The 24,638-nt window shown below is 44.0% G+C and overlaps 1 protein-coding gene across 2 annotated transcripts in view; it reads right to left on the bottom strand.

The window, feature by feature from the left end:
- The window catches only part of LOC122791611 (nucleobindin-2-like), a 917,099-nt gene that overhangs the window by 24,784 nt on the left and 867,677 nt on the right, over positions 1–24,638 (bottom strand). For both annotated transcript variants that reach the window (XM_044059400.1, XM_044059401.1), the window contains exon 12: positions 12,057–12,174. In XM_044059400.1, the coding sequence (XP_043915335.1) occupies positions 12,057–12,174 (118 nt within the window). The remainder of the gene's footprint in view (positions 1–12,056; positions 12,175–24,638) is intronic.

The raw sequence follows: 24,638 nt of genomic DNA, 5'->3' as shown, positions 1-24,638 counted from the left end.
GCTTGTCTTTTAGAATGCATGGCTGCTTTAGATTTAGTGTAAGCCTTAATGGAAAAAGAAGATGAAGGCCTGAAGACACCTTGAGAGGTGGCAGGCCTGTCTGAACTCTGAGTTTCCCCGCCAAAAGTGGCTTCAGTATCTGTAGTCGGGGTGTGGGCCGAAGAGCCTGCGACCTCGGGCACAGAAGACACCGCTAATGAAATGTCATCGGTAGTCAGGGGCTGCGTAGGTGCCTCGCTGAGAACCGGAGCACCTGTAGTCGGCTTTAGCGTGGTGTTGGTAGAAGTCGCGGACCTCGTATGTCAGTCCTTATCTTTGCGTCGTTTACTCAAAACTGGAGTTGGAGTATCCGACGACATGTTATAATTAAACTTTTTGCCAAAATAGTGTTGGGCGAACTCCGCTTGACGCTTAATAGTGCGTCTGTTGAATGTAGCACAAAAACGACAGGCTGAGACGTCGTGGTCTGGGCCTAAGCAAGGAATACAGAGGGAATGGAAATCCTTATGTGGTATTTGCTTCCCACATGAAATGCAATTATTAACTTTGTCTAACATCGGTCTGAGGCAAAAAAAGTTTCCCCAACGGGGTACTTAGCTTTCAAGAATTCTTTGGTTGAAAAATATTCGTAATCTCAGGAGCTGGCCGACCGGCACTTGCAAACTGCTTCTGCTTCGGGCACCGCGTGGCAAGAAAGACTGAAGAAAATGGCGTCGGCTGGTTCTTTTATACCCCTGTCGCACTGACGTCAGGGAAGAAGCGACGACATCCGACGCCGGACCTAGACTTTGGAATTAATTCGGCCGACCGAGGACCCGCCTGACGGCAGGAAAACCCATCTGGTATGACTGCAGCTGTATGCACGATGAACATCTGCACTCCATTGTTTTACATAACAGAAACTGCAAACAGAGCAGTAACCTATAAAAACTACCTGACAAGAACATGCACGCTACAGAACTGAATTTTGTCTTTTCTTATTAAACACTTCCTAGTAAAACCCTAAAACATACCCACACAGTCTTAGACATTCCACACTGCTCTTTCCATCTCGAAAGATCTAGCCATTTCTGTTCCTAAGTTCTGATAGCTTCATTTGCCCTCAATTTAAATTTCTTTCATAACTTCTCTGAAAAAAATAACCTGCAACAACATTTGGGTAAATATGGAACCATGTTATCATGGCTTCAGATAAGGCAGAAATATTGTTTCTGTACTCTACTTACAGTAATTACACCAACAGTAATACAAAGCAATTCACAGGAGTGAAGGTTTCTGACATGGTCACTTGTTAATTAGCACCTTACAGTGGTCTCACCTCACTGCTTTAATGTTCATCTTCATAACAGGCTGCTTTAAGTGTGGAAATTCGATCTCAGAACAATTCTTCTTTCAAAGGGTGTTTCAGTTTGTACACCCCTTACCCTCTATATTAACTTGCTTTCAAATGTTAATCCTTCATTTTGAATTGTACTTTATGCTAATATCATTAATAAGTGATCATTTTCAAATTATCATTAACAGGAGGTCCTCTTCAAATATCAAGGCTCTGAAAAATCAACTTCAGGATAACTTTAATGCTGTTTTTCATAGCATGAAGGAATACATGTGAGAGATGCAACTATATAGCCAAACTGGAGGCTGAGCTCTCTCAATTCAGTACCGGCAAGACCAGTCAGGAGGAGAAGGTAACCACACACATCATAAACCCAGTCTCACATAGAACTATCACAACTGCAAACCAAACACATAAACACACAAAAACATACTCGGAGGTGCTGAATAAAAATCTACCAAAACAACAGAGGCCTCCAAAGCAGACACCCAAGCAACCGCCACCTCAAGACATAGCACATGCAGCACATAGTTCACAAAGTCAGTGTGCTAAACAGTCACAGCCCTTAAGGCCAAACAACATGCCTGACACACTTGTAATAGGTGACTCCATAGTCAAGACACACTGACGTCCCGCTCACCAGACTGAACAAGGAAAAGGTCACAGTAAGCTGCCTGTCGGGAGCTAGAATCCGCCACATAACACAAGCACTCAGGTCACTCCACAGCAAGTACAAATCTGACTCAGTCATTGTACATGCCGGTGTGAACGACCTGAGACGTACCTCCCTGGACTACATGAAAAGAGACATAGAGGAGCTCTCTGATTATGTAGCCCAGGCCGGTATGACCCTGACCCTGAGCAGCATCTTACCCTCACCAAGAATGATGCCACAGTACAAAGACAAAATGATCAGTTTTAACAATTGGCTTAATTACTGGTATCATTCTAAGGGGATCCAATGTCTGTCTGCTTGGGATGACATGCTTGACAAGCCACGCTGCTTCGCAAGGGATGGCTTGCACCTGTCACCCATGGGCTTCCGGATATTGGCCAAAGGCTCTTGCCACCCCCATAGTGCCTTTTTTAGTCAAGGCTCAAATGACAAACCTACCTCCCTAGAAAACACAAGTGGAAAAAAAATAAGGGTAATTCTGCTCAATGCCAGAAGTCTAAACCTCAAGATGCACACCCTCGAAGCCCTCCTCAGTATGGAGAACATCGATGTCTGTGCAGTGACTGAAACCTGGTTCAAGGCTCCTGAGAGCACCCAGCACTATCAGGTTTTACCTCATATCATGCTTTCCGGCCCCAAAACTTGGACCGAACCATAAAAGGAGGGGGAGTATCCATATTCATCAAAGATACCCACACCTCCAGGCTAGTGGCAACGCACGAAGCATCGGACACCATCCAGGTGCAACTAACCATAGGCAAAACTGCCTTACAGTTTGTAGCATGCTACAGACCACCCTCCCAAACTCAGGAACCCCACACAGCCTTCCTGAAGACACTGGAGAGTATGAATGTCTCTCCAAATACCATCATATTGGGAGACTTCAACTACCCAAACATAGACTGGGAACATTACTCAAGCCCCAACACCCTAGCCCAAAGGTTCCTAGAATTCATAAACTCAAATGCGATGGAACAACTAGTCACCATTCCCACAAGAGGAGACAATATACTAGACCTGATCATCACAAACATGGGGACAAAATGCTCCACACCGGAAGTATATCCCTCTTTGGTAAGATCAGACCATAAATTAATCTCACTGGAAATCCACATCCCGCTCCCACCCCCTGCACAAAAGACCACAGTGAATAACTTCTCAAAAGCCAACTTCACACTTCTTAAGACTGAAGTGGTATCCTTCAAGGCCCCTGGGCCAGTGGAAACCACAACCCACACTGCTGAATCCTTTACAAATGCCTTCTACGGGCACCTTCAAGAATGCATGGATCATGCAATCCCAAATAAAATCAAGACCCATTCCCCCAAAGGCAGGCACCCGGTCTGGTGGACCCCAGCCATAAACAAACTTTACAACAGGAGGAGGAAGCTACTACATGACAGAGCAAAATCCCTAAAAGGGAAGGCATCTCTGATCAGTACTAGCAAAAAACTACGATCACTCATAAAATCATCCAAGGCCAACTTTGAGAGAAAAATCGCAAAAGACACAAAAGACAATCACAAGGCCTTCTTTAGCTATGTTAGAAACCTGGGTGGAAACTCCCAGATATGCTCAGAGTTAGTCCAAAATGACACAAAATACACTGAACCCACTGACATTGCCAACATTCTGGCAGACAGGTTCAGTGCAAATTTCTCCTCCCCCGCCCCCCCAAAAGGAGAAATAACCATCCCAGCAGAGTGTAGCCTCCCTAACATCCCAGATGCTCAGGTGAGAGCCGCCCTCTCTAAAGCTAAAAACACAGCATCAATGGGACCGGACGGTGTCCCGGGCTGTGTGCTACATGAACTCCAAGAGGAACTAAACCCACACATAAGGCTGCTGTTTAATCTTAGCATTACTACAGGATACGTACCCAAAGAGTGTCGTACGGCAACAGTGGTCCCACTTCACAAAGGCGGTGCTTCTACGGACCCTGGAAATTACCGCCCCATAAGCTTGACAAGCCTGGTCTGCAAAGCTATGGAGAGGATCATTATGGAACTCATAAACAAAGACATTGGGGACCTACAGACATTGGATCCTACCCAATTTGGCTTTTTCAAGGGCAGATCCTGCCTTTTGAACTTGGTCGACTTTTTTGAAACAGTCACTAAGGCCATTGATGAGGGTAAGGCAGTTCACACAGCCTACCTTGACCTTGCAAAAGCCTTTGACACAATACCCCACTCGGGCATCATAGACAAACTCACCAGCTTAAATGTAAACCCATATATCACAAGATGAGTTGCAAACTGGCTCAAGGACAGAACCCACAGGGTCAGAGTTGCTGGAGCTATGTCAGACTCTAAGCCAGTCACAAGCGGTGTCCCACAGGGCTCAGTCCTGGGACCCCTCTTGTTCGGCATTTATTTTTCGAGGTACAGGCAAACATAGGAGGATTGTGGCTGACAAAGTTCGCAGATGACTGCAAACTGGCGGCCATAATTGATACTCCAGCGGACACAAACATCCTTCAGAGAGGCCTCATAGAAATGGATAATTGGTGCCAGAGCCATGGCCTTAAGCTGAACGCCAAAAAATGTATAGTCATACCCTTTGGGAAAAACAAGGTACCCACAAATTACCACATAGGTGGTAATCCATTAAGTACGGAAGAGGTAATCAGGGACCTAGGGACCCAGGTTGACAGTAATCTCTCATTTGACACTCACATTGCCAAAGTGGTTAGGAAGACCTTCTATATTGCCCACCTAATCATGAAGGGTTTCACATCTAGATCAAGAGAGGTCATTGTGCCCCTGTACTCTTCTCTTATCAGGCCAATGATCGAGTACAATGCCCCATTTGGGATGTATCTTACCAGACACCTGCAGCAGTTGGAAAGACCCCAAAAGTTCCTCACCAAGAGGATAAAGGGTCTTAAACATATGTCATATGCTGCCCGAGCTCTATTCAGTCGCATACCGCCTACTCAGAGGTGATCTGTGCCTGACGTACAAGGCCATGTCCAATCCGGAATTAATGGACATGCTCCACCTCAGAAAATCCAAATCCATCAGAGCCACGAGAGCAAGAGACTTAAACCTCAACACAGAAATAAATAGGATGTGCTGGAGGGACAGATTCATAACCCAGAGGCTCCCTACAATCTGGAACAGAATCCCTATCCATGTTAGGCAGAGCCCCTCACTAACTCTATTCAAGAGAAATCTTGACGAGTGGATGGGAGATCGTAGGTTTACCCCGGGGGGTCATCTCTGTGTCACTACTACACAGAGGCACAGTAAACTAAACCCTAAATGGGCGTAGTATTCTCATCCTAAGGGGTGGTGAAAGCCACACACACTCTGGCTAGGCTTATAAATGCCCTAGGGCAGATAGCCTAGTACGAACCTATGAACCTATGAACCTACATACAATTATTAATGTTCACAAAACCAAAATGATATTTGTCACAAAGAAGTCATTTTAATTTAAATGATTAGAAAATGCATCACATTTTTTGGGACTTCGTATAATCTGTATTTTACTTAGGATTCCCCTACCCCTTTATCTTTTGCTATACGCCGATATCTACCCCAGACAGGGAAGGCAGTATACAGCCTGCAGTCGAAATGTCTACTTGGCCTCTTCCTGTTTATTACATTTCCATCTCTAGTTATTTGCTCCCAATACCTTGGTTCCTTTGCCAGTTTTCTCCAGTAAATTCCAGCCCTCGCTTGCCTACTCTCTGAACTATATCTAAAATATCCATTCAAAGCAAGGAATCCTAAACCACCTTGCTATACTGAAAGGACCAGCTTATCCCACTTGATCCTTTCCGTCTTTTCTCAGACAAAATCCTTCAAATCTTTACTATTGACAACTTCTTGTCTAGTTGATAAAAATATGCAGGATGTGTACAAAACTAAAGGGACTAAAACGCACTGTTTGATCTTGCTATCCATAAACAAGAGCTTCCAGTTTTTCAGTTTTTGTAGTCTCTCTTTAGTCTCTTTCCACATATCCTTAGTTTCCAAAGTAATATACTTTTTAATCTATACTCCTAAATACTTTTTGAAGCTGCGGTGGTGCAGCAGTAGTGTTGTTGCCTCACAGCAAGAGGTTCTCCCATTCGATTCTCGGCTGGAGCGCCTTCTGTGTGGAGTCTGCATGTCCTCCCAGCGGTTGAGTGGCGTTCGAAAGACATGCGTGAATGGGTGTGCCTTCATTTTAGGTTGGGTGTCGGGCTGGCAACTCGGCACTGTAAAAATCTTCTGCCAATCATTAGCGGACCGGAGTTCCGCTGTGGCGACCCCTAACCGGGAAAAGCCGAAAGAACAACAACAACTCCTAAATACTTAATTTTATTGTGTCCATAAATAATGGGTATTGCTGACCCAATTCATGTGTGGGTACAGAGTTTACATGCTATAGCCTTTTTTTAATCTTCATTACTTGTACATCTTAAAAAAAATGTCTCAGAATGCTCCACAACTTCTGGAGCGTTTCTCCCCGGGCCTCCACTGAAAATGGGCTCTGTCCCGGATAGACTTTCCTGGTCAACAAATGTTAAATAAAATAAAAACAGATATCTTTTTTCATTGTTTTATCACAAAAAAAAAAACACTTTTCTTTACTACCATGCCAATTATAACCTTGGATTTCTGAGTCCCTTATTTTCTTTGACAGCGGCTGTAAAGATACCACAAACAACAAAGGGGAAATTTATTTAACATTTGTTTACCAGGAAAGTCCGACTTGGAACAAAGCCAATTTTCAGCAGAGGCCCAGAAAGAAACTCTCCAGGTGCATGTCTTTGAAATGTGGGAGGAAACCAGAGCACCTGGAATAAACCCACATAAATGCAGGGAGGACATGCAGACTCCGCACAGAATACTCTCCAGCCGAGAACCGAACAGGAGAACCTCTTGCAGTGAGGCGACAACACTATTACTGCACCTCTGTGCCGTCTATAGGACACCCCTGACTTGTTCCTCTGCTCAGACACAACTTATCAGAGAGGAACCCTCCCGCTTTAATTTTTGTCTCCGATCCCTCATATATCCTCCTAATTACCCTTATTATTGTATCAGGGAATGCAAAATGCTTCCACTGCCCTACTCAAAATCCCAGCTTACTCCCTCAAATGCTTTCTCTGTATAAATACCCACAAACACTGGTATTTTCTTACATTTTGCTCTCCTCTGGGACCATCGTTGTTCTATTAATGTCAAATGTTTGCCTCCTCTTAACAAAAACACTCTTATCCAGGTCACAAATGCCCATCCAGGCATAACGTCTCATAACTATGCCTGAACCCGCCACTCTAGCCACCCCCTTCAGTTGCATGTAAAAGCAACCTCACTAACGAGTTGGAGATTGATTCCAGAGCTGCGAGGCAACTTTGTCCCTTACCCTGTCAGACACCTGTCCTGCAAGTGTTCCAGACAGTTTTGAGAAGTCTCGCTGGAGCCTCAAAATGTGCCAAGTAGTTCAGGGGCTGTATGGCATAAGGCGCTGATGCAAAGACTCGCTTCCCCAATCTGTCCATGGCCTGGGACACTCTGTTGGGCGGGTGGACAGTAGCACTCCAGCTAGATCCTTTTTCATGGCCATTCTTTCAGCTATTATAGACAAAACACTATCATGGTTTAAAATTGAAATGGGCCTATATGAAGCTGAGTTTGAGGGATCTTTACTGTCTTTAGGTATTACAGCAAACACAGTTCTCTTCTAGGATGTTGGTGTTTTCCCCTCACTTTAAAATATTGTTAAACAAAACTTTCCAGATCGTTATTTCTTCCCTTCTAGCTTCCAAACTTCCACAGCAATACTATCTGTTCCTGGAGACTCTCCTGCAGATTATATGCCACTGTTTTTATCTCATCTCCTCCTGTCTGTGTTATGCTGAACCTCATCAACATCTAACCTTGGCTAACTTAACTCTTCCATAAATATTTCCATTTTAGTATCTTTATCACATACTTTACTATATAATATGCAATTTATATCCTGAAATACTTTATACAGACAGTTTTACTTGGTTACTTTTTTTTTTTCTTTTCCTTTCAAACATTAATGACATGAAGTGGGGTATACACTTTTCATTCCCCTCAAGTTTAACAAAGTCAAAAGTCAAATGTTTCCACCTTTTCTTGTAAAGCCATACTTCACAAACTTGGCTGATGCTTTACAATTTCAGCTTTATTCACCAATTCCAGTGTTGTTGGTCTTCCTTTTAATTTCCATTTCCCAACCCCAGCCTCCAGTTTAAGTCCAAGGTACTCCCAGTTCTTCTAGTCAACTGAAGTGCTTTTTTCTGTCTCAACCATTTTCCTTTGGAACACTGGAAACGGTTTCACTCGCAAAATCTCTGTCAGCTTTATTATCAAAACGAAAAGCAGAGTCTTCTTCTGTCTGATGGTTCACTTTATTGGACAAACTGCTGTATTCCTTCCTTAGCCTGTTCTGCATCAAAAAATTATGTTGATCCTCCAGGAAAAATATTCTGAAGACAGCTGGATACTGTAGCTTAAATATCACACACCTGCCTTTCAACATTCTCTGACTGCTGGAATACATTTGTTTCTCTTCTGCCTAGTGTACAATGCTCAAACATTTTTCACAAGCACAATATTTTTTTAACATTTTGTCTTTCTGCCACAGTTTTGTCAAGATCAACTCTTTCAGCTGGTATGATTGCAATAATACAGGTCTTGGCTGCTTTCTCGTGGACAGGTTTGGAGCATATACACAATATGCCCTTTAACAAATCCTGCTGTGGAATACAAGTCCAGTTGCTTATTTGTGGCGCTTTCATAAAATTAATATGGTCGGTTACTTCCAATTTCTCTGGTACAGCAGAAAATCTTAGGTTTTCCCGGGTCTATATTAGAACAGTGAAGAGGCGTTTAACTGAACGCCTCTTTGTTGACACAAACAGCGAACGCACTAAAAAGCGAATGCTCAAAACACCGATTTCTTTCCCTGGGAAAGAAATCGGTAGCACTAACACACAAACACACTTTCAAACATTACAATGTGGGGGGCTTCACCCCCCCCCCAACTAAATATACAAACTCCGAGATCACACTATAGTGGGGAAAGGGGAAAACACACGGGGAAGGCCAAGCGCTTTTTTTCCCAGGGAAAGAAATTGCTGTTTTGAGCATTCGCATTTTACTGCATTCGCTCTTTATGTGTCGACAAAGAGGCGTTTAATTAAATGCCTCTTTGCTGTTCTAATATACACCTGGTTTTCTCAGTTTGCTCTGTTATTTAACTCTACCATTGTTTTTAAACTTTATTATTTTATTTTTATTTTATTTTACATTTGTTGACCGGGCTAGTCTAGCTGGATACATGTCCTTTTTCAGTAGAGGCCCGGGGAGAAAAGCTCCAACATAATGACATGACAACTATACATTTACACGCATAAGAGGTAGGATTAACATAGGATGAGAAAAAAACAATTGCAGCAGGCTATACATTTTGATTATAAAAACATTTAAATATTCAATTATAAGGTTGAGGTGATAACATAGAGGGACCAGAATTAAAGGAATTGAAGTCTGAGAGGGGGTGGAGGATTGAGAGGAGCGAGTCACTAGGTTAGTCTGGTTCAGTACAGGGACACAGCCAGTGTGACTTAAGATGTTCTTTGAGATTATTTTTGAATTGATTAAGTGAAGTCATATTTCTTATATGGTTTGGAAGGGAATTCCAAGGCTTTCCAATGGAATTAGCATAAAGAGCATCGCCGCCCATATTCTTTGCTTTAATGGTGAGTATTTGAACACTGTTTGACGATCGAAGGCAGTTAAGGTTGGTATAGGGGATCAGTATACTACTCAGTGATGGAGTTCTATCTGGGTGGTTTATTATTTTAAAAGCTTCAGTGAGTTGGTTAAGTTTGAGAAGGTTGGGCAATTCTAACCAGCCAATTTTCTTAAGGTTAAGGCAGTGGTGAGTTCGATATGGAGTTCCTGTAATAAATCTGGCGATGTGGTTATAGGCAACAGTAAGCATATTGAGTTCACGCTTTTTAAGAAAGGAGAGTACTGGGGAGGCATAAGAGGGTGGAGAGGAGATGTGTTCGAGCGATAGTGAGTTTGGTATTCGGGGTAAGGTAGTTTTTTATTCTATACAGGGACCCGAGTTTCTTGTTAACAGTTTTAATGGTGTGGCTGATGTGAAAGTCAAATTTGAGTTTGTGGTCAATGGTGACACCTAATAGTTTGGTACTAGAGACAGGGTCAATGATAGTGCCATTGATGGATTCAACATGAAAGGAGATATTATTTGGAATAGGAAGTTCTTTATCTAGTGGTGTGGTTATGGTGGGGAAAAATAGAAGTAGTTTGGTTTTTGATGGATTGAGTATGAGTTTCAGATCGGAGAACCATTTTTCAACTATAGTAAAACAGTGTTGAGTAGTTGTTTGTAGTTTTGGGAGAGAGACGTCAGAACAGATCAGGGTTGAGTCATCCGCGTATTGAATGCAGGTGGCTTTAGGGATGACAGAGTGGAGATCGTTAATGAAGATGGAAAAAAGAAGGGGACCAAGTATCGAGCCCTGAGGAACACCAATGGTGTTTGGGAGCAGGTCAGATAGTCTGTTTTGCCACTGGACAGCTTTTTTTTTTGATAAGTCTCATACTCACCCAGTTTTTTCTTCATTTCAGCCTCTACTTGCAGTTTTATCATTTTAACTGAACAGCTGTTTAACACTTCTTCCATGTTTTCCAGCTTTTATTGGAATCATTACACTTCTTCAATTTTTTGTTTAATTAGCTCTATGCATATTTGATTTTTTCTCCTACTATACTACTGGAAACCATGCCTTCCATCAAAGCTTGAGCTACTTTTTTAGTTAACAGCTGCAGGATTCTTCCCAGTCAGTGTTTTCTCTTCATCTCTTCTAGTTTATTTTCTTTTAGACTCTCCAAGTTTCTTCTTTGCTGGCATCTAGGCAGTGTACTTACCAGCCAGTAACTGAATTTATTAAAATTGGCAGAGTTGGAGGCTCTTATCGGTCAATTTCTTTTTTCACACTAGGAAAGAGCCGAAATTAAGGTGTAGATCAGTGTGCAGCTATCTTGGAAGATTTGCAGCTTATGTCTTGATCTTAAACTATGTCTTGATCTTAAACTGTGACAAGCATTGCTACCTGATCTTACTGAAATCAAACTATAAACTGTTCAGACCTCATTTCAAACAATACTTAGCTGAGCAATCTAAGTGCACATGTCATAACACAGACTATGATACCTAATTCCCATGGTTGCATTATTATAGTCATCCCAGAAAACCTTAACTGCTAAATCTCTTAACCCAACTTGTAAGACATGCGTTGGAGTATGTCTCCCCGGGCCTCCACTCAAAATCGTCACGTTCCAAGTTGGACTTTCCCAGTTAACACATGTTAAATAAATAAAATAAACTCATGCCCAGTGTTTTTGCATCTGCCCTATCCATTTCCTACTACATATATCTAATGTTAAGTTCTCCGGTTATTAGCTCTTCTATTGCACCTCTTAGGACTATACAATTTCTACTCTCAACACTGCTAAAAACTTTCCTACATGTTATGTCTATTGTTTTGGCTGGACTGCATGTAACCCAAGATACCTGTATTATGCACTCTACACTTCTAGTCCTACCTTCTATTTAAACTTTCTTGTAAATGTGTGTATTTTTTACATTTATGTTATGTCACTGTATAACATTTAGTCATATCTTTAATATTACTTTACTGTTGTTACTATGTACATCACCCTTGCTGAACTCACAAATGGCCAAATTTAATGAGTGTTCTACCCTGGCAAACACAATCAAACAAATAAAATGGTGACCACATACTACACACCTCTTGATAAACTAACTGGAGGTACCTCAAGGAACTTGGTCCAGGCAGTGACACTGGGCTCCAAAGCACCTTCAGGAAAGGAGGAGCAGTAAGACAGGAGTCAGACATTACAATGACAGGTAATGTGACTGACTGCTTTGCTTTTGTCAAACGTCAGAACTTGTTTGAATCTTAGTATCAGCCAAAATAACAAGAATTCCTCTATAAGCAGCTGAGCCCAGCCTTACCTCGCTCAGACTTCTGTCCTTCCTGTTGAAATTTCAGCTCTCCATTAGGACCTGACGGGGGCTGCTCCTGCTGTGATTGTGACTGCTTGGCTTTTCTGTTTTCCATCTGCATTACAGCCTGCAAGGAAATGGTAAAAGACAACAAAATACACAATTAATTCATTTAACTGCACTTCAAAAGAAAAAGAAAAAAAAAAAAAAGACAAAAGACTTGAAATCCGCAATCCTGGAAAAAAACGTGCTTACTCATCTGAAATTTTAACACTCAGAAGACCAACTACTTTCCCAGATAAACAACCAACTTCCACCTTTAACTGGAATAAAAAAAGAAGTTATGTCTTACCATAACGTTCCATCGGTGTTGTTGATCTTCTTTCATTTATCACTGAGCCCTCAGAAAAGAGTCGGCCTAATACCAAGCTCGCACCAGCCAAAAACTCTCGAGCTAAGCTTCTACCCACAATGCCCTTCTCCCTGTTACCTCAGATCGTGTTTGCCCAGGTTATAAATGTAAAGCAGAGGCCACTTCTGCGTAAATGCCCTAACACACCACTTGGACCCAAATTATCTCCCAGGAGCCTTTGGTGGGAGAAGGAGGGTGGGGAGTGATGAATGAAAGAAGATAAACAAAACAGATGGAACGTTATAAGACATAACTTCTTTACCTGATGTTGTTAATCTTCTTTCCATTCATCACTGATGGGACAGAATCCCCATCTACCTTGAGATCCTTGGGTGGCCCTTATGGAAGAACGTTCCTGAGTACCATTGAGTCAAAGGCAGCTCTCCCTCTGGAGACCACATCCAATTTGTAATGATTGATAAAAGTGTGGGGTTTAGCCCAAGTGTCTGCTGCACAAATGTCATCAATAGAAGCCCTGGAGTGAAAGGCCACAGATACTGCCATAAATCTAGTGGAATGGGCTTTAATATGCTGTGGCATAGGTTCTTTTGCAAATGAATAAGTGAAACGTATGCAGTCCCTTAGCCATTTTGATAAAGTGACCTTGGAAACAGAATTTCCCATTCTCGGCCCAGAAAAGGAAATTAAAAGTTGGTCAGTCTTGCATATTGTTTTGGTCATGTCTAAATCAAATCTAAATTGCCTGTGTACATCCACGGAATGTAGGCAGTATTCTTTATTAGAAAAAGTTGGGAAGAATACTGGTAGGTCAATAGACTGATTGATGGAAAAGTCAGAAACAACTTTGGGGAGAAAAGATGGGTTTGTCCTGAGTGATACTCTATCCTTGCGGAAGGATTAGATAGGGTCTTTTAATGCACAATGCCTGCAACTGTGGGATTCGTCTGGCTGGCATGATGGCTACCAAAAAGAGAGATTTCCATGGCAAGAATTTGAGGTCACGTTTTACTGCAGGTTCAAAGGGAGGTTGAGTCAAAGACTGGAGAACTAACATGAGGTTCCCATGGCTCTATAAGCTGTCTGATTGGAGGTCTAATGTGAGAAACTTCTTCGAGAAAAGCTTTACATAAATGCAGTGATATGAGAGGAGTACCATCCAGCCCATTATGGTAATTTGAAATCGCTGCTAGGTGTACTGGTATGGTAGAGGCTGTGGCTCTATCTTCAAAAACCTTAGACAGATATTGTAACACCACTGTGACTGGAGCCAAATACAGATCTAGCATACAGATCTAGCATCTTTTCCTTTGACCAAATACAGAACCTTTTCCATTTGTCCCGATACATGTCTTCTGGTGGATGGTTTATGAGAGGCCAGAATAATGTCATGAACAGGTGAGGTGAGACCATCCTGCCTGGCAACTAACGGAAGTGGAGAAACCAAGCTGTCAGCTTGAGACTGGAGAGATTCGGGTGACTCAAACCTTGGGGGTGAGAAATCATGTCTGGAAAAGGGTCCAGAATCCACTGTGGAGACGAGGCCAAAGGAAAGGGAACCAAACTTGTCGAGGCCAAAAGGGGGCTGAGGATCACTTTGCATTTCAACCGAATAGCTTTCTTTATGAATTGTGGAATCAGGGGAATAGGGGATAGGCATAAAGAAGTCCCGCGGGCCAATCATGAATCAGAGCGTCCCTTGGGGACTCCCCCTTTGGGGGGAATAGGGCAAAATAGCTGCTGCATTTGTTGTTTGATGGGAAGGTGAAGAGGTCAAAGCAAGGCTGGCCCCAACGGCTGAAAATTTCTGCTGCTACTTCGGGATTGACAGACCACTTGTAGGGCAAGAGAATACATCTACTCAACTTGTCTGCAATTATGTTGGCATTCCCCAGGATATGCACTGCTATCAGAAAGCAGTTGGAAGCTATCGCCCACTGCCAAATTCTCATGGCCTCTTGACACAGTGGGTAGGACTTAGTAGTCTGGTACATTAACAAGCAAGGAGGAACCAACATATTGCCTGACTGAACTACAATCATTCCAGAAGGGAGAACGGTTGGAATGCTTGCAACTCTAACATCACCGCTCTCAATTCTAGAAAGCCGATATGCAGGTTGCCCTCCAACATGGACCATGCGCCTTGGATGGTCTCTCCCACCTTATCAGGGAAGCATCCGTGGTCACAATGGCCTTGGGCTGAGGGGGCTGGAATGGGTCTCCCCAAAGTTCTGTGTCTGGCCTCATCCACCAAAGAAGGTCCTGCTTACAAGAGTTGGTTATCTGAATCTGAAAAGAGAGGGTCATAGTTCAGGAACCAGAGAGACAGAAGCCATTGGAGAATTCGCATGTGCAGTTTCACAAGAGGCACTATTGGTATGGAAGCTGCCATGGATCCTGTGACCTGAAGAACCTCTCTCGCCGAAACTTTGTTTTGACAGAGTATCACCCAGAGCTGAAGCCTCAATCTCTGAAGTCTGTGAGCTGGGAGTGACACCAGGCAGGATTGGGTGTCGAAGACTGCTACTATGAATTCTATCTGCTGGACCAGAGTAAGGTTGGATTTCTCCCAGTGCACAGTTATCCCCAAAATTTCTGCCAAAGGGTGTATTGCAGGGCTGTTACCAGAAGATGCTTGGTGGAGGCGGTAAGGAGACAATCGTCCAAATATGGAAACACCCATTATCCTTGCAGTCTCAAGTGAGCTGTAACCACTGCCATGCACTTTGTGGACACCCTGGGGGCTGTAGAAAGGCCGACAGCAGGGCACAAAGCTGGTAATGACTTGGTCATAGCCAGAAGCAAAGTAGAGTCCTGGAGTGTTTGGCCATTTCGATGTGGTAATATGCATCCCGGAGATCTATCAAGCACATCCAATCAACCTCCCTTAGAAAAGGGAGAATGGACTGAACCGTGACCATCTGGAATTTGGTTTGGGCAACAGACTTGTTCAAACTGCTGTGATCCAGAATGGGTCTCCACTCCCCTGTCTTATTTGGCACCAATAAAAAAAATCCAGATTTTGTATTGGTCTGGTGGGACTAGTTGGATGACTCTTGATACAGCTTTTTTATTTCTGAAGCTGCTTCTTCCCTCTGACTGGGTGGAACGTCGGGAAGTTTCATTGGAAGTTTTGATAAGTGATGAGAGGAATGGTGTAACCTCTGGTAATGATATTCTGCACTCAACGATCAGTGGTAATAGAGTGCCAGGCAACTTGATGCAGAGAGAAACGACCCCCGAGGAAACCAGTCGGGCTGCTCTACAGGACGGCTGGTAAGGTTGCCCAGCGAAGGAGTCTCTGGAGCCTTGGTTACGTGGACCCCCTCTGCCTCGAAAGGGGCGTCTTCTAGAATTGTTAACCCTCTGCCCCTGGGGGGTATCACCACGTGTGGCATGGAACGGATCCTGATTTTCTGTGCCACATCCTCCCACTCCTCTGGTTCCTGGAAAAGGAACGTTGAGGGTTGGAAAAACATAGACCTACAGCAGACAGGGTCTTACCATCTTGCTCACACCTGGCCAGACTGTCCTTTACCTTGGAGCCAAACAGGGAAGATGCTTCAATGGGAGCATTCAGAAAGGAAGACTAGAAGGAATCCACCAGGTCACAAATGTGCATCCAGGCATAACTATGTCTGAACCCGCTGCTCTAGCCGACCCTTTAGTTGCATGTGAAAGCAACCTCATGGACGAGTTGGAGATCAATTCCAGGGTTGCGAGCTGCGAGGCAACTTTGTCCCTTACCTTGTCAGACACCTGTCCTGCGAGTGCTCCAGAGAGTTCAGAGATCAAGTCTCTTTGGAGCCTCGTAAAATGTGGCAAGTAGTTCAGGGGCTGTATGGCATAGGTCGCTGATGCAAAGTCTCGCTTACCCGATCTGTCCATGGCCTGGGACTCTGTTGGGCGGGTGGACAGTAGGACTTTCTTCAGCTAGATCCTTTTTCGTGGCCGCTGCCACCACCATAGCACCACCTGGTAAACCTCTTGACCAATGTGGGTTTTCCTCAGGTGGAGAAAGAATCTTCTCTGGTCTCAGAGGGATTGCCTCAACCGAATCAGGGTTCTTCCAGGCACACTGCCCCATGAGCTGAACTAGCTCGCCTGCAGGCAGAGTCACCCAAGAGGCAGAAGACCGGGCCCGGAAAGCCTGCAGGAACATGGACTCAGAAGGATTAGTGGGCTTCCAGTCACCCCTCTGTTTCAGCATTTCAAGGATGGCTCAAAAGGAGACATCATCAGGGGGTGACTGTGGGGACCCTTCACAGTCATCAAAATTTGTGTCCTCTGTTAGAGACTCCTCAGGCGAGTCTACGTGCTTCCTCTTGCATGATCTCTTCCATGGGGGCTCCTCAGTGAGGGCTGAGGAGGAACCGGAAGAGTGGGTACCCTGTACAAGGGGTTCCTGTGGCTTCCTGGCCCGGTGTCCCAGGGAGGTGGCCTGTGGCAGCTGTAGCTCAGGGGGAGAAATCTGTAGTTCCAACGTTGGCAGAATGCTTCCAGAAGCAAGTGCCCTCTCCTTTGCACGGCAAGCAGGTCCACCCGATGAGGGATGGAAGCCCGGAAAGTACTGTTGTGTACACTTACCATAAATGTAGATGTTAGAGTGTATTCACTGTTGCAATCATTACATTTGGGTAATCCTGCTGGCAGGTTGCCCTCAGTCGGCCTGAATTCCAAAGTCTTGGGTCCTGCGTTGGCTGTCGTCGCCTCTTCCCTGACGTCAGGTCGTCAGGGGTATAAAACATGCAGCCGATGCCATTTTCTGCAGTTTTTCTTGCCCCAGATGTCAGGTACCCCTAAAAGGGTAGCCAAATTTTATATGTATAAAAAATACATGCACCAATATAAACTTTACTTTCATCTATAAGCAAATACATCACATAGGTTGTATAAATCAGAGAAGGAAAGATAAGTTCCAGTAGGAAAAAGGGGGATGGCGGGTGGGTAACCTGACTGCAACAGTGAATACACTCGAACATCTACATTTATGGTAAGTGTACACAACTGTACTATGTTTTTCATGTTTCACTGTTGCAGTCATTACATTTGGGTAGATTCCCAAAGCTATGGTTGGGAGGCTGGAGCTAAATAGCATTAAGAGCGGCTATGAGACCCTGCAGAACTGCAGTGGCAAAGCCTGCCCTGGATTTAGAGTAGAGTGGCAGATGATAGTGCTTTGTAAAGGTGTGCACTGAACTCCAAGTATGCCTCTAAAATGTCCTTGGTTGATACTCCCCTGAGAAAGGCTGCTGAAGTGGCTGCAGCTCTGGTTGAATGTGGCCTAATGCACTTAGGTACTGGCTTGCCATGGTATAAGTAGCAGAAACGAATGCAGTGGCCTATCCATTTTGAAATAGTCTTCTTTGAGATAGCCTCTCCTTGTGATCCTGCAGCATATGCCACTAGTATTTGCTGTCTTTCTGAAAACTTTGGTTATGTCCAAGTAGAATCTAAGCTGTCTGTGTACGTCCAAAGAATGCAGAATTATCTCCCCCTTGTTCTGTGGATTTGGATAAAAATTTGGCAGATTAATGGTTTGGTTAAGAGCCACACAGGACACCACTTTAGGCATAAATGTTGGGTTTGTTCTCAGGGAGACCCTGTCCGGATAAAAAATGATAAAAGGTTCCACAGCCATGAGTGCCTGAAGCTCTGAAACTCATCTTGCAGAAGTTATTGCTAGGAGCTAAGCTGTTTTCCAAGATAAAAACTTTATATCAGCAGTAGCAGCTGGCTCAAAAGGAGGTAGGGTGAGTTTTTCCAAGACATAGTTGAGGTCCCATGCAGGCATTGGTGATCTCCTTGGAGGCCTTAAATTTTTGGCTCCTCTGAAGTATTGTTTTAATAAGGGATGAGAAAAGATTGGTGGCTCTGCATTGTAATGAGCCGAAATGACAGAGGCATGAATTTTAATAGATGAGAAAGAAAGGTCTTTGTCTAGCATCTCAGTTAAGTATTGTAAAGTCTGAGGAATATTTGGCACTGCTGTATCTGTTCCTTGTGCATGGTTCCAAGAACAGAATCTCTTCCATTTTCCAGCATAAGATTTTCTAGTACTAGGCCTTCTGGCTTCCAAAATGACATCCATCACCGTTTTGCTGAGAGGTGTGTTTTGTATGGCTGTGCAGGATCTGATTGTTTTGCTGGGACAGTAGATGCGGTACTTGAGGTAGGGTCCAAGCTGGGCATTGAGACAAGCTCCTTAATATTGTGTACCAGTGTTGGCGTGGCCAGTCTGGTGCAATCAGTATCATCTTTGGCTTCTCCTGTCTGACCTTTAGGAGTACCTTGGGGAGGAGAGGCAGAGGGGGAAAGGCATATACTGAAAGGCTTTTCCAGCTGAAGGATAGGGCATCCACTTTCCATGCTTATCTGTTATAAATCCTTGTGCAGAATGTCTTTAGTTGGTAGTTGTGAGGGGAGGCAAATAGATCTATGTCCGGGCATCCCCATTTCCTTGTTATTATGCTAAAGACTTGTGGATCCAACTGCCACTAGTGGGGATCCATGAGGTTTCTGCTTAGTTCGTCTGCCAGAGTATTTTTCCTTCCTGGCAAGAATTGTGCCTGCAGGTGTAGTTGGTAAGTCAATGCTGTATCCCACAAAGTCATGGCTAGTCTGCAAAGGGGGTAAGAATGTGTGCCCACCTGCTTGTTTATATACCACATTACCGTGGTGTTGTCTGTCTTTATCAGTAATTGCCCTGGATGAAGTAGTTCCTTGAAGGCTGTCAGGGCATTTTGAACAGCTAGCATCTCTTTTAGATTGACATGTAGATGCATTTGGTTTGAGGTCCATGTTCCCTGAATGCATCGTCCTGCCATGTGGGCCCCCCAGGCATAATCTGATGCATCCGTTGTTAGTGTCTGCCTGGCTGGGGGTAATGTGAATGGCTGTCCCTTGTTTTGGTGACAAGCCTTTGCCCACCATCGAAACTCCTGTTGCAGGCAGGGAATGAGAGTAATTATAGTTTCCAGGCTTTGGCAATGCTGAGTCCAAACACTTTTTAGGTACCAGTGAAGTTTCCTCATATGCAGTCTTGCATATGGAATTAGTAGGATGCAGGATGCCATGAAGACCAAAGCCTGCAGAATTTTTCTTGCAGATAACTGGGCCTTTGTTGCCAACAGGTTGAAATAGGTAGTCAGTTGCCTTTGTTTGTCTGGCGTGAGATAAGCCATCTGGGCAGTTGTATTTAAGTTTTGCACCCAGGAATATTATCCCTTGAGAGGGTACGAGTTTTGATTTATTTTCATTGACTGTGTACTCTAGGCATGTTAAAAGTTTTTTCACAAACGCCAGATGCTGTAGAAGGATGTCCTTGTTCTCTGCTTGAATGAGACAGTCGTCCAAGTAAGGATATATCTGTATTCCTCTTTGTATGCAGAATGCGATTATTGGTGCCAGGCACTTTGTAAAGACCCTGGGCGCAGTAGATAAGCCAAAGGGCAGTGCAGAGAATTGGTAATGCATTGAGCCAGCCTTGAAGCCGAGGTATCTTCTGCATATTTGTCTGACTGGGACATGCAGGTATGCCTCTTTTAGGTCTAAAGTTACAAGCCAAACGTTCTTGCCCAGCATGGGCAGAAGCTGCTGCAAAGTCAACATTTTGAATTTTGGTATATCCAGGAATGTACTTAGAATCGATAGGTCCAGTATTGGCCTCCAGGCCTTGTCCTTTCTGGGTACCAGGAACAGTCTTGAGTAAAATCCTTGTCCCCGCTCTTGCTCTGGCACTTGCTGAATGGCCCTCATATCCATGAGGGATGAGACTTGTTTTTGTGCCTCTGTCCATTGATTTTTTGGCAGATCTGGGCAGCCGTTTGCCTTTGGCAGGGTATGGAAATGGAACTTGTAGCCTTGTGACACGATATTTAGAACCCACTGGTCCTGAGTTATAATGTGCCAATTTTGAGAAAAAAGTGCTAATTTTCCCCCTAAGGGTGCTGCCAGGAAATAAGTACTTGGTGCAGGCAGGGGGAAGTCATTGGGACTGTTTCCTGTAAGGTTGTGATTTGTCATCTCCACTTTAGGAGGTAGAAGCACCCCATTGCTTTGACCTGTATGAACCTTGCACCTGGAATCTGCCTCTAGGGCATCTGGGTCTGCCCCTTTGGGGTCTGTCTGACACAGGAAAGTACCAATTCTTTGTTGGACAGTGTCTACTAAACCTAGGTGGCTGTACTTGTAAGAAATCTTTGACCGTTTGCATAGATTTAGCCTTGTCCTCCATTTTCTTTAACACTTCCTCTGCCTTAATACCAAACAAAGTATCATGCTGTAAAGGTGCATCTAATAATTTAACTAACATGATCAGGCAGATTTTGTTCCTTTAACCAAGCATGCCTTCTAATTACAGAACCTGTAACTGCGGCCCTGCAGGAGGCCTCTAAAGAATCAAAACCACATTGCGTTCAGCTGCATTTCCTTGTTTTCTGCACATTCAGAGTTTAACATTTCCTGTTTAAGCAATGCCATGACATGTTGCTGATATTTGAGCATATGAAACTGACAGTAAGGCCCTTATAGCCAAGGTAGCAGAAGTGTAAACCTTTATTCCCCCATCTACCCAGTGCCCTAGAATCCCTATCTGAAGGGGAAGGGTTTTTTGCAGCGGAAGCCTTAACTCCCTTGGGACCGTTTCTGGGTCTGCAGCAGGGTTTTTTAAAAAGGAATTTATGTGAGTCAGGAACCCTGTAATATCTGTCAGGCTTAACAGGAGCTGGAGGCAAGGAGTCAGGGGTAAGGCTAGACTCTGAAAACACATCATCTACAATGTAACACAGGAGGGATGGCTAGTGGCTTGTGCTGAGGTAGTAACGGGAAATCACTGAGCCTCTTTTTAGACTCTGAAAAATCTTGGCTCTCCCAGTGGAAATGCTCACTCATGGTATGTAAGGTTTCCCCAAAAGAATAATCTTCAGGAGGAGAACCTAAAGGTATGGATTCTTCAGCATCAGAATCCTCATAGGGAGGAAAAGAATATTCCTGATCAGAAGAGGAATCTGAAGAAATGGAAACCTGATCTGAAGATTCATAGTCAGTCTCTTGCCTAGGCCTCTTATCAGGAGGGGGATGTGAACCCCTGATCAAGGTAATCAAGTCTTCGGCCATTTTGAGCACCTGTTTTTTGGGCATGGAAGCCTGTCCACGTGGCTCTTGAGTTTGCTTCTTTGCTTTTGAAGGTGCTGTAGTCTTAGCCTTTGAAGTTGGTTTAATGTATAAATGTTTGGTTCTGAATACACCCTCAGGGGTCGGTGCCTGCTCAGCGGCTCCGGACCCATCTGAAGGGTTAGCGTCTGAGGTTCCAATACCTTGAGTTTCCAGCGGCATGGCAGACTCCACGTGGGAGTCGGTTGCGGGTTGCGACTCTAAAGTAGCAGTCATCAGGGGCTGCGAAAGCGCCTCACTGAGAACCAGCGACTGGCTTAGGAGAAGCTTCGTCAGTTTTGGACCTCAGCTGTCTTTCTTTTTCTTTGCGTTTTTTGTGAATTTCGGTAGTCGGATGGCTTTCCGATGACATTTCTGGATAATTAAATCTGCGTCCAAAGTAGTTTAAAGAAAAATCATACCGACGCTTAATAGTGCGTTGGTTAAATCTAGCACAAAACCGACAACCCAGAAAATGATGATCAGGGCCTAGGCAAGGAATACAGTAAGAATGAAAGTCCTTATGAGGTATTTGCTTCCCACAAGAAATACAATTATTAACTTTTTCTGACATCGGTTCTGGAGCAAGAAAAAGGTTTCCCCAATGGGGTACTTAGCTTTATAGAAGACTTCGGATCTGAAATTCGAACTCGAAAATCTCAGGAGTCGGCCGACTGGCACTTGCGAACTGCTTCTGCTTCGGGCACCGCGCGGCAAGGAAGACAAAAGAAAATCGCATCGGCTACATGTTTTATACCCCTGATGACCTGACGTCAGGGAAGAGGTGACGACAGTCGACGCAGGACCCAAGACTTTGGAATTCAGGCAGACTGAGGACAACCTGCCAGCAGGATTACCCAAATGTAATGACTGCAACAGTGAAACACGTAGAATGTCACAGAAGGACAACCTCAGAACCGGGGTCATACCCCGCTCTGCTGAACTTGCTTCCGAGAATGGAGCCTCAAGCAGGATCAGTGCAGACAAAGCTCCCGGCACAGAGGATGGAATCAAAGAAACACTCGGAACTGTGCCATGAACCGAAGAGTCTGCAGCCCAATCACAGGGTTGAGGAAGGACTGGTTCAGCAGTAACAGAGGACCAAAAGGGACAGTCCAGGAGCCTCAATGAGGTCCACTGCAGGCGTCGAAACAAGGGGTTCCAAAAAGGATGTCGGAGCAGGAGGCTTTGGAATCGGAATGGTCAAAGGAGAACAGGATGGAGTCCATGAAGAAGTCAACCCAAGTCCTGCAGGAAGATGGGTCCTGGAAGGCATGGGTATCCCCCTGACTGCCAACAGTTGGTCCACAAGACGCACAACATCCAGTTCTGAAAGGCTCCTGGTGGATCTAGTGGATATTCCCAATGGAGAGTCAGGTAGATCTAGAAATGGGCTATAACTTGGCCTAGAAATGAGTCTATGGATGGAGAGTATCGGGTCTGTGGTGTAAAATCTACTAGCACAGACCTCACGTTTGGAGACAGGAAGCAGTGGGGTCAAATCCATTCTCGTCGGAGTCGTAAAAGAGCTCGGTGCTGAAGCGGCCTATGGGAGGTTCAATAGTCATTGCAGAGACAGGCATGCATTGTGCCAAAGCAGCACCCAGTGCCGAAGTCAAAGTAAGTGAGGCGAGGTCTATAGACTGTGCCGGAGACAGTATCGGAGTCGAAGCTGGTGCCAATATAGCAATAGACATAGTACCTGGAGCAGACTTAAGTCAGTGCCGACGAGGCAGCTTTATGTTCCAAAGAAAGTTTTCGCACTTTAGTTTTCACAGACTTACCCTGGTCACCCGAGGGTGAAGAGGGAACTGAATGGGGCTTTTTCTTATCCTTCCTAGGAGGGATTGAGACCTCCATCACAGAAAAGGCCTCTGAAAAGGGTGATTTACGTAGGCCTTTCAGTATTAACTTATTCTTGTGCTCGTTCAGAGTGAGCTGACTGAAACTTTGACAAATCACACAGGGAGGTTCCACCAAAAGATGGGGCACCCCCAAGCAATAAACAGAATCATTGTGAGAGTCACTATTCGGACGTTTACCATTACATGAAGTACAATGCTTGAAACGTGATGTACCCTTCTTATCAGACATCATGAAAAGTTAATCAAAGTATTCAGAGAAAAATGTAAATACTGCGTTCTCTATGTCTAAACTTATCTAAACACACACAGTATATATCCAGAGTCAAAAACACACACAACTAGACAGAAAAAGGGAAGGAGAGAAGAAATACCAGCCATGGCATTCAAGGGATACCATAAGGGTAAAGAGAGAAGGCCGTACCACCAGTGGTACTTAAAAGATTACAAGTAGAAGAGAAAAAAGTGTAAATCTAACTGTAAATATAAAGATTGATGAATACAAGTCACAAACAGCAAGAAAATAGACAAATGTTTGTATAATATATCAAAATGTTTCTACTTAGCTGAGAGCTCTGCTGAAACATGGCTTTATGGCTATGCAGCAAACGAGATCGGAGGTAACAGTGAGAAGGGCATTGTGGGTAGAAGCTTAGCTCGAGAGTTTTTGGCTGGCATGAGCTTGGTATTAGGCCGACTCAGTTCCAAGGGCTCGGAACCGAACCAATCAGTGACAAATGGAAAGAAGATGAACATCAGATCTTATTTTACATAGATCTAAAAAAGTCTGGACAGAATGAAAGCACTGCAGTACTGACTGTATTTTTAATTTTTTTCCATTTTTCTTTCTAAAAACATGCTAAAGCAGCATTTTTTCCATTTTTCTTTCTAAAAACATGCTAAAGCAGCTTTCATTCCCTTCCAGTTTTACATGAGGGTAAAGTAGAGACAGATGTTATAGTGTAACAGTAGCACAAACTGGGTGAAGCATTGGTCACGTTATAATGATCAATATTACACTAACAGCAGCCACCACCCATGAGCCACCACCATGACGATTAGTAATTCTTTGTTACTGTTTTAGTACAAACATTCAGTTACACCACATTTTACTCCCAAACGTTAGTAAGATAAGATGCTTCAAAACTGCCACAAACCAACCCGAATACTGAACATAGTAAAAGTGATGCTAAAAATAAAAGGCTT

This window comes from Protopterus annectens, chromosome 17.part0, assembly GCF_019279795.1.
Source record: "Protopterus annectens isolate FY-2018-M chromosome 17.part0, PAN1.0, whole genome shotgun sequence".
In the NCBI taxonomy this organism is placed as follows: Eukaryota; Metazoa; Chordata; order Ceratodontiformes; family Protopteridae; genus Protopterus; species Protopterus annectens.
This window is presented reverse-complemented; position numbering and strand designations above follow the sequence as displayed.